The sequence below is a fragment of the Eptesicus fuscus genome, chromosome 9 (genome assembly GCF_027574615.1).
Source record: "Eptesicus fuscus isolate TK198812 chromosome 9, DD_ASM_mEF_20220401, whole genome shotgun sequence".
Lineage (NCBI taxonomy): Eukaryota > Metazoa > Chordata > Mammalia > Chiroptera > Vespertilionidae > Eptesicus > Eptesicus fuscus.
In genome coordinates, this window is record NC_072481.1 from 94,691,700 (window position 1) to 94,702,174 (window position 10,475).

The following is a 10,475-nucleotide window of genomic DNA, read 5'->3' on the forward strand; positions in this document are numbered from 1 at the left end:
GAGGCCGTGGAAAGCACTTTTGGACTGAAATTAGAGTGTTTTTATTTGCAGCAATCCTTTAACAATGATCAAATTTTGACAACAAGCAACAGCAATTACTGCTAAGTGTTGCCTCTAGATAGGAGCGGCAGATAGCAGGAAACTGTATTATCTCGAAAACAAACTGAAAGGCCCTGAATGTCTGTAATCAAATCACCATCTCCCTAAAGTCTGATTGACAGGGCTGATCACCCTGAGATAATGAATTTATTACATTTCCTGGGTTATTTACAAAGGGGGAGGGCCAATCCGATTGCCCCTACGTTTAACTGTAAATTAGCAAGAAAAATTGGATTGAAAAAAAATACAACACCCTAGACTAAAATACACTGCCCCTCTCTCCTTTCTTGTTATTGGTTTATAGCCTTTTCAAAAAATAATTGCTCTACGAACATATCTTCTAAAATAGTTTCCCAAAGATTAAATTCCCCTTTCCAACACACAGTACATTTTTAAAAAAATAATCCTTCGTCATAACACATGGAGGATTGTAAATGTGGATGTCTTATATACATACATTTAAAAATGGTTTATTTTTCCTCTAATAAAGGAGTGAAAAATAGGAATAAAATCTATCTTGCATTTGGTTCAGAGGGATGTATAATACACATCCTAATTTTTTATGTGCTGCACAAGCCAAATATGTGTGTCTCTATCTGGAGGCACATTCACCTCTCTGGACACACAGGTATCACTGTGGTAAAGACTGCTGATTCATGGGCATACAATTTCCAAATCATGTTCTGTCATTACTGAGAAAATGTATTTGTGTATATGCCAACTCAGATCTATTTAGGGAAATACGTTTTAACTAGCCACAAAGCAAGCTAACTATATAGTACGTTTTGCAGATGCTGTAAGGGGAAAAGTAAACCAAAAGAGACTTCTGTGTGAAATTTGATAGGAAATAGTGTTTCTCCATTTTTTCAGAAATTTAGGAGGAGAACAGGTAATTCCTAGTGTTTTAAGCTCTGAAATATTTTTCTTATAATAATTAAGGCTGTATTAAAATATCCAGACATATAGGTGTCATTCAAACTGAATGGTAATTTATTAATAAACAAACAATGGATATGTTCAACAAAAAGAAAAAGATGATAGAATAAGATTAATACAGTTTCCCTTTTTATAATGAAAAAAAAAAGGCACAAAGTAAGTTTCAGGAAATTTAACGTCAGGTTTTGGAAACACTTTCTGGCGTTTGGTCCACGACATCCAACTACAAATTAAAAATAAATTACTATGTTGAAATTTACATTTAAAAACAAGTCCATGAATAAAAAGAAAGCGATTTTCATATACGGGGACTTTTCCCCTCCTTTCAACATAGGATAAAACAATATCTTACAGGTGAGAGGTGAGGGAAGGAAAAGGGCAGGGCATGGGGAGAGGAGGAGAAGGAAAGCGTGCTCTCTTAAAAGCAAGAAGAAACTTACGTGTTATCTGCAGTAACACTGTCCTTTAATAAACCATGATTTTGCTGTCTCTGTGTAAAATGGTTTATGGTTTTGTTTATTTAGATAAGGCAAAGTGGAGGTGGCTCTCAATTAATCTTTTAAGAAAATAGTTTTTTGTGTGCTGGTGAGTTGAACGTTTGGAGGGATTCTGTTCGCTGGTTTGGTGAATATTTTTCAAGGTTTTTTAAATTGGAAATTTTTTTTTGGTTTCGATTTTGCATTGATGGTTCTTTTGGTTGTTCTTGCGCTGGGGTTCGATTCAGTTCGGCTTTGAGGCGGTGGGGGGGTGTCAAAACTTGCTACAGTCATAGACGAAAGCCCCGGATGTGCGGTACAGAGACTGGCTGGAAGGAAAGGCCATCTGACAGCTACTGTTCCCGTTCACCGGAGAGTTGTTCAAGCCGATCCTCTGGGACTCGAACATCTCCCGCACCGAGTGGAAGTTCTGCTGCTGGCTGGGGTAGCCCGCCGCCGCCGCCGCCGCCGCCGCGCTGGCCAGGTGGCCCAGGTCGCCGCCCGCCTGGTTCAGGTACCACGAGGTGAGGCGGCCTTGGTGGGCTGCAGGGTGGTGGCCAGCCTCCTGACCGCTCCCGTGACTCAGGGAGGAGGCACTGCTGCTAGTGACCGGGGGCAGAGAGTAGTCGGGCAGGGGGTCGTCCACGGCTGATCCGCCGGCGCCCCCAGGCGCGCCCTGCAAGTGGCCAGCACGTTCCCCGGCCGCGTACAGGCTCATGGCCTGCAGGTTGCAGTGGTAGGTCCCGGCGCCCCCTGCGCCGCCGCCCCCGCCGCCGCCGCCCCCGCCCGAGCTCCCGGCGCTGGAGCTCTGGCTGCAGGGGGAGCTGTAGAGGGAGCTCTGGCCCGGCGAGTAGGCGCCGAGCGCCAGCGGGGGTGCGATGCCCGCGCGCGAGGACGCGGCCGCCGAGGCCAGGAGGCCCGAGCCGAGCTCCCCGGCCGCGCCCTGCGGCGATCCCCGCAGCGACGTCATGATGTTGTCCACGCTGAAGCCCTGGCTGTGGTGCGGCGGCGGCGCGGGCTGCGCAGGCGGCGGCTGCGGCGCGGGATCCGCGCCATCCAAGCTCAGAGGCCGAGCGGACGGCAGGCTGCCCGGGGGACTGCTCCCGCTGGACAGGCTGCTGCTGCTGCTGTCGGGGCTTTCGATTTTGGGCACCGCGGCGGCGCTGCCGCTGCCCAGGGCGGCAGCCGGGGACAGGGGCTGGGGCGGCGAGGGGCACGTACCGTTCTCGGTTTTGATGTCCTGGATGCGCACAGGCGGCGGCTGCGGTCCGGGCACCGGGCCGTCGGTCTGCTCCGGCGGCGCGGGCGGAGGCTGGCGGCCGGGGGGCGGCGGCGGCGGCGGCTCCTTGAGGTGCAGCCGGTCCTTCTCCTCCTTGTCCTTCACGGCGTCCTTCTTCTTGAAGCGCCGCCGCCGCCGCAGGAAGCTGCCGTTCTCGAACATGTTGTACGAGTCCGGGTCCAGCGTCCAGTAGCTGCCCTTGCCCGGTTTCTTGTCGTCGCGGGGCACCTTGACGAAGCACTCGTTGAGTGAGAGGTTGTGGCGGATGCTGTTCTGCCAGCCCTGCTTATTGTCCCGGTAGAAGGGGAAGCGGTCCATGATGAACTGGTAGATGCCGTTGAGGGTGATCTTCTTGTCCGGGGCGTTCTGGATGGCCATGGTGATGAGCGCGATGTAACTGTAGGGCGGCTTCACCATGTCCTTGGGCTGCGGCTGCGGCGTGTAGGGCCCGTAGGCGCGGGCCATGCCGCCCGGATACTGCTCGGCGTGCGCTGGGTGCGAATACACGCTCATGGGGGCCGGCATGGCGGTGTAGCCGCCCCCGGCCGCCGCCGCCGCCGCGCGGTAGTAGCTCTGCTCGCCGCCGAGGTAGGGCACCACTCCCAGGGAGTTGGGGCTGGACACGGAGTAGCGCGCCTGCATGGCCCCCGCTCGCCGCCGCCCCGCGCCGCCCGCCGCCCCCCACCCTCGCTCAGGTCGGCCGCGCCGCGCCGGCCGCCCAGTCCGAGTCCGGGCCTCGCGGAGCTGGTGTCGGGCCGCCGCCGCCTCCCGGAGCCGCCAGCCGCGCGCGGCCTCTCCCGGCGCTCGCTCGGGCTCCCGGGGCGCCTCCAGCCACTGCGGGGCCGGCGCCGGCCGCGAAGGAGGGTCGGTGCTAGGGGAGCGGGCCGGACCAGGACGCGGCAAACGGCCTGGAAGGAACTCGCGGAGCCACTTCCAGGCGAGAACGGAAAAAAGAGCCCAAACTGAAAAAAACAAGAAGGCGCCCTTCTCGCCACACCGCCGGCTCCTTCCAGGAGACTGCCCCAGCCGCCGGCGAAGGCGGCCAAATCACCAGGGCGGGGGGCCGCGCGCCGGCCGCCTTCCCGGGCCCCGCGTCACCTTTTTTTTTCAGTCTCTCGCGCGCGGGCCGCTTAAGGAAGCATTGGAAAACTTCTGAACTTTTGAGCATCCGTCACCCAGGCGAGGACTTTTTTACGCAGTTACATTTTTTCCGGGCAGCGGAGCCCCGCCCTCCTGCTGCAGCCGCAGCCAATGGGGGCCGAGAACCGCCTCTGAGTGAGCGGGAGGCCGAGCCCTGCCGGGCCGCGCGGGGCCGCGGGAGGACCGCCGCGCTGACCACACGCACGCCGACCGGCGGGGTCCCCAGCCCGAGTCCCTGCCCAGGTCCGGCCTGCGCTCGCACCCCTCCGCCGCCGGCGCCGGCGCCGGGCACTGTCTCTCACCCCGGGCCCTCCGCACGCACGGACGCCCATTGTTTTCGCAGATTTCCTGAGCCCTCCCGGGCCCCACACAGACCCTTCCTCCGTCCACTGCTCACGGATGTCACCGCCGAGTCCTGGAGTTCCAGCTCGCGCTGGCTGTCCCTCATTTCTTGGCCGAACTGGCCGGCTCCAGCTTCGGGATTTCCCGGCCCCTCCTACCTTCCCCCCTCACCTTCCCTCTCTCCCCACTTTCCTCCTCTCCCGATCGCCCAGTGGACTCACTGAGTTCACAGACGTCTCCAGTTTTCCCCACCTGGAGGTTCTGTCCTGAGCTGGGTTACAGAGCTGTATGGGCTCAGTCACCGTCGTGCTCTGTGCATGGTGGGGAAGGAGTTGCCTGCCCCACCTCGCCGTCCCCGTGACCCCTCCCCATACAAATAGGAGGAAGGGGGCTTTGCCGGGAGCTTCCGGCGCCGGCTCGCCCAGGTAGGCTGTGGCTGCCGCGTTGCGGGACGCCCTGCTCCTCGGCCCACTAGAACCTTTGGCTGCCCGAGGGCGCTTGCGGGCTGCTGAAGCCGGGAGGCTTCCCAGCGCTGCCTTTCGGGGAGCGTGCGGGGTCCCTCTGGTTCGCAGCGCGCCATCCTCTCTTGCCCTGCCCAGCTCAGAGGAGGGGTCGTCAGGCTTTGGGCTCAGTGACATTAGCAAGTGTAATAGCAAGGAGCAAATAAATAAATCCAAGAACTGAACGCGTCCCGGTCCAGTCTCCATCTGCACACGCGCGGGGCTGCGGGCTCGCAGAGATAACGGATGCTTGGGAGGAATGCTCAGAATCGCCCCTGAAGGGCGGCTCAAGGGTTGGGGGTGGGGGGATAAGCACAGAAGGCGCATCCTTGTGCACATGCCTGAGATGTGAAGTTTCTGCTGAGTGGGATGGGATGGGAAGAGAGAAATGAGAGGGAAAGGAACGAAGGGGCAGGAAAGACGTGGGCCTTGCTCTGCCGGCAGCGCGACTCTGTATTTGGGCAACCCCAGAAAAGGCCCTCCTGGAGACTGAGCGCTAACTGGGTCCTTGATAGAAGCTGGAGAAACTGGCGAGCGTAGGAGCCTGTGGAGACAAGTACCAGGACGCTACAGCTCCACTCGCCGGGTTTCTGACCACCTTTAACTGCAAGGACGTGTTGGGAGTCCCTTTGGCCTCCCGGCTGGAATCTCAGCTTCCTCTGCACAAAATGTCTGATTGCAGCTTCAGTTGGTTGATGCCAAGAGGGCTGACTTGAGTCGCAGGCACAGCTCCGTGTCTCTTGAACATTAAACAACATATATTGTCTTCCATAATGGACGTTTAGTGGAGAGAAGAGGAGGACCTGCTACTTCTAGAAGAAGCCTGGAGGGAGGCTGTCCAGAAATTCCGATTCCCGAGGCCACTGCCTCCTGACCTGCTTTGCACTTTGGGCCACTTAAACCACTTTTCCAGGGTGTTCCCAAGGCCGAGTTGCTGACGGGTTGGAAGAAACACTTGATTTACCAGCAGGAGGCTCAGTACTTGGTGATTCCTAAACACTTGCGGGGAGAGTAAGGGAGGAGAAACCCCCAGACTTGTAACATGAATTCGTGTCCAACTCGAGCCCAATACCCTGACTTAGTCAGCTCCTTTGGCCGGTCTGTATGGGGCTCTCTGTCCTCAGCATGGAGGCCAGTTAAGTAAGTGTTCTCCCTAAACACCTCAGCATTTGGTGAATTTGGTCTTTAAAATGCTTTTCCGGTGCTTGCGGTGTTCAGGGGCAAACAGCGACAGCGACAGCGACAGCGACTCGCTCCTTTTCCGAGTGTGGGCAATGCCTAAGGGGCAGGTTTTGCAATGGACAGCCGTGCTCTGTAGCATCTCCCCTCTCCTCTCCCGGAGCGGGAAAGGGCAGACAGCCTGTTATGTAAATTGCAAATCGAATAGCAGGGGCGCTCCGGGCTCCCTGCTTCAGATGTAAAAGCTGCAGTTGTGCAATTAGTCTCTGGCTCGCGGGAAGAAATAGAGGGGTGCAGTTCTATAAAGACCGGCTCTCCACTGGTTTGGCTCTGGACATTCGCCAGGAAGAGATATTTGCATTTGTATTTATAAGCTTACTCGGAAGCAAACCTCCAGTAAACGGTTTGATTGTATTTCAGGTAATTATTGTTGTTAGAGGCGTTGTCTGAACATCAAGGCGTGGATATGAAGTTTTTGGGGGTATGAGTTAAAATTTTTATTTCCAGGTTAAAGTTTTCGATGCCTTTTTCCTACTCCACGGGTTAGTTCAGTCACTCGTTTCCCCCACATCCCTTGACTTCACTGGCAGAAATGCCCCGCAGGCGACAGCGGTAATAGATGTTTGGTGGGACTGTCGCTTGGCCAATCGCCGACCCCCATTCCCTCCCTGACCGGCCTGGCGGGGTTAAAATCCCAGGGGCCCAACGTAGGGTTCTTTGCTCTGAGGAGGGGCGTGACGTCACAGCGACATTTAAGACAAGGCTTTCCAGGGCCCCTACAGCAGAAAAACACGGGGAGGGGGACATGTTGAGCACGCCAGGACGGCCCCGATTCGGGAACTTGGTGAACTCAGTGTGTGTGTGTGTGTGTGTGTGTGTGGTGTGTGGTGTGTGGTGTGTGGTGTGTGTTGTGGGGGGGGGGGGGGGGAGATGGTGCCCTAACGCAGGTCGCCGGGAGGCAGGCGCTCCTTTGCTTTTCCATTCAAGTAGAGAGCAGAAGGAGGGGGCGCGGGTCAGTCCAGGAAATGACTCGCCTGGGGCGTTAGCCCAGTCCAGAGGGCACAGACCCCTCGGGGAACTTTTCCCAGCACGTCCCTCAGCCCTGGCCGGCCAAATCGCCCCCCTGGCGAGCCCAGACCCCCTTCCGCCGCCCGCGGCCAGCTTCGGCGCGCTCTGGGCTCTGAGTTGTGTATGCCCAGGAAGCCGGCCCGGGGCGGGGGCGCCTAGGACGCGCTGGTGCCGCTTAGGGGTGAGAGGCGCTGGACCCAGGAGCTCCGGGAAAAGGAACCTCAGGCAGAGAAGATGAGGGAAGGGCTTCTCCGACTCCAGATGGTGCAGCGAGCTCGGGGGCTCTGCACGCCCAGGAGGCTGCGAGTCCACAGCCGTCTGGCATATCCTTTCCTGCCCCGCGAGGAGCGGGAAGATTGAGGCAGTTGCCAGGACAATGCGACTGGAAAACTCCTCACTAGACTGAAATCACAGACAATTGGGGCAAGTCGTTTGGGGTCGTGTTTGAGTTTTTCAGAGAAGCGCCCCAGGTTCCCCTGCGGCCTCATTTCTGTGGACCAGAACCCCAGGGGTGGGGAGCAGTCCTGGTGCCAGTAACCGTTCTTGGTTATCAAGCTGTCAGCCTGGGAGGCAGCGTTTGTCATCAGTGTGACTCCAGCTAAGGGAGGAGGCGGGAACAAAAGTCGGTGACCCCATCCGGGTGGATTTCCTTCTTCTCTCCTAGTTGGGGGTTTCTGAGTCGAGGTTCTGTGGCGGCAGTCCCTCTGATTCAGCCCCCTCCTTCGCAGAAAAATAATTCCTACAATAAATAAAAAAGAGCGTTTATTTTTTTTTTATCATGTTTTAAAGACAAAGTGATCCACGTTGCCTGTCTCCATGATTTAACTAGCTGGGTAGCTGGCCTCGTAGGGAACCCTCCCCGGGAAGTTTGTAAGATGGGATTAATTAATGACATCCCCCAAGTCCCCAACACGGGCCGTCCCACCGGTTACGAGGGAGAGAATGTGCCAACATCTGCTCGTGGTTATCCCCTCGGGTCGGCCCACCTGTTGACTCTGCAGGAAAGCCCCGTCTCCCAGAGCTTCCTGGGGGTCAGAGCCGAGCTGAGTAGCAAGAAAGAGCCACGGGGCTTGCGGGAAGTAAATCTTGAAAGTTTGGTGCCTGGCTAGAAAGACTGGTGTGTTTTTTTTATATATACAGGTATCAGTAAAAGGCGATCTGAACTGTCTCTATTCATTAACAATCAGGGAGAAGCGTACAATTTGTAAAGGGGCGGGGTGATCGGAACAGATTGGTTGTGTGCGTGTGTGCTCACGCGCGCCGCGGTTTGTTCCCACCCAGGTCTCCGGCTGACTCTGGCCCCAGCCGAAAGCCGGGGCCTTGAGAGGCAGAGGCGCCGCCGCCTCCCGGCCCCGGGACTGGGACTCCGGGGCGGCACGCGCCGCGCGGGGCCGGCCTTCCTCAAGCCGCACACGCTGCTAGCGCGGCGCAGAGGCTGCGGGTGCGGAGCAGAGGCTGCGGGTGCGGAGCAGAGGCTGCGGGTGCGGAGCAGAGGCTGTGGGTGCGGGCGGTCGAGGACAGAGGGGCCGGCGCGCCTTCCTGGGCCTGGGGCAGAGCGCACGCTCCCGCACGGAAGCGCCCTGGCTAACGCGCGTTAGCTCTGCTCAGCGGACAGACCCGCGGGCAGTTTGGAACCGCAGGCGGAAAGAGGCCGGCTGCACCTTGCTGGTTACTGGGCACGTGCCCTACCGGCGGGGGGCCCTTCCCCGGGATCCAGTCTCGTCTCTCACCTGGCCCGCACGCCGGAGCTGCCGCCGGTCCTTTCTCCCACCCCGGAGCGATCTTGGCTGAGCCTGAGCCTCGACGTCCCGGGCCCTCTTCGCGCCCGGGGAACCTGAGCTCTGGGAGGCTCCTCTCGAAGTCCCTCATCCCCGCTCGGGGCGTCACCAGACGCGGACGCGCGGCCGAGCCTGTGTGCGTAAGGTGCGGGCACCCGGGCCTGGTGTGAATCAGCCGCACCTTCGAGGGAGCCAGGGGTCGGCACCGCTCGGGACCGGGACAAAGTCGGCCAGCTGGCTCCGTGCAACAGGTCTCCCCGGAGGGCGGTTTGTCCTCGGTGCGCTGGCAGCTGGAAGCGGAGCCCGGTGGCCGAGGCCCCTCTGCCCTCCACAGGCTTCCTGCTTCTTCCCTGCGAGCTCAGGGCAGAGAAGGGGAGGTGTGGGAAGTCCCGAGGCCGCTCCACAGCCCGGGGATGGGGGCGCAGGTTCCTGGCCAGTCCCACACCTCTGGGGTCGCGAGTCCGCCCGTCATTTTGAACACCCTCACCCGGCCCTGCTCGGGCTCCGAGCGCCCCCTGCCGACCGCAGCTTCATCTCGTTGCGCCTCCGCCGATGGCGGGAGACCCCCAGCACGCCCTAGGCCTTCCCCCAGAAAAGGGCTCTGAGAGAGAGATCCCCGGGGACCGCCGTGCTGCTGGAGTGGGACCCCGCAGGGGCTGACTCCTGCTTTCACACCCTGCAACCTACCAGGGTCCAGACGGGAACAGTGGTCTTGAAATCCCATAGGGAGACCAGCTCGGACTCCTGGGCACAGACCAGGGACGTTTTGGTGCCTGGAGCCAGAGGTGACCCGGTACTGAAAGCCAGCCACTGACTACATTCCTTCCAGGCGACCCCTTTTAATTGATGTGCACATTACAGAAAAAGCAGGGCTGCTTCATCAAGTGAGTTACATTCTGGGAGATGCCAAGGAATGTATTTACTGGCAGCCAGATTTGCCAATAAAAGTTGCAAATGAAAACTGCTGGTTTCCAGGAAAATGTACTTCTGTTTTTTAACCACTCCTTAGTCTTAATTATGAAAAACTGAACCCCCAAAGAACTGGTTTAGAGAAGAGGACTATTGAGTGGCAGTGATGGCGGCTGCTAGTGCGGTCTCACACCCCCACACACATTTACACACCCCAGAGACACCGGAGGACAACACCAACAGCGCACACTGTGGCTTTGCCCACGGAGAGACTTGCCAATGTTTACATACACTGCAGACACAGACACAGGCTAGACGTTGGCCTGCGAAGGTATGCATTCGGATTAGTGCTATTTAGTTTGGAAGCAAAGATGTAAGAAAAGATAAACTATGGCCAATAGGGAGGCACATTTCCACAGAATGTTCAATAGAAATGTATGAAAGGAAAAAGGGTATTTGCTCTGTAGTACGTAGTTCTGGTTGCCCTCATGTTTTTTAAGGCCAATAGCTGAGTAGAATTAAACTATAAATTAAGGGTAACAGACAAACCAACCCAGAATCGACTTTTATTGAGGTCCCCTTCTGCTTGGGGTCCCAAATACCCCAGTTGGAATTAGAACATCTCTCCACTCACCAAGTGGGACAACTCTTGGTTCTCCCCAAAGTCTGACTCCCCCTGTAGACACTTGGTTTGGGGCAGAGTGTGAATACTCAACAAGGGCGCATTTGTTTGATATGACATTTCTCTCATCTTAACTACAGACCCTTA

The 10,475-nt window shown here is 57.2% G+C and overlaps 1 protein-coding gene across 1 annotated transcript; it reads right to left on the bottom strand.

Moving 5' to 3' along the window:
* Positions 1-1,066: 1,066 nt before the first annotated feature.
* Positions 1,067-3,670, bottom strand: FOXC1 (forkhead box C1). Its single transcript, XM_054721572.1, has 2 exons — positions 1,476-3,670; positions 1,067-1,258 (listed from the first exon to the last, which is right to left on the bottom strand). The coding sequence occupies exon 1, from the start codon at positions 3,430-3,432 to the stop codon at positions 1,786-1,788; it is 1,647 nt and encodes a 548-aa protein (XP_054577547.1). The 5' UTR covers positions 3,433-3,670; the 3' UTR covers positions 1,067-1,258; positions 1,476-1,785.
* Between the last annotated feature and the right edge of the window lie 6,805 nt (positions 3,671-10,475).

What these genes read in the sequence shown, in the direction of transcription:
- FOXC1 (XM_054721572.1), bottom strand. Translation starts at nt 3,432, where the DNA reads ATGCAGGCGCGCTACTCCGTGTCCAGCCCCAACTCCCTGGGAGTGGTG.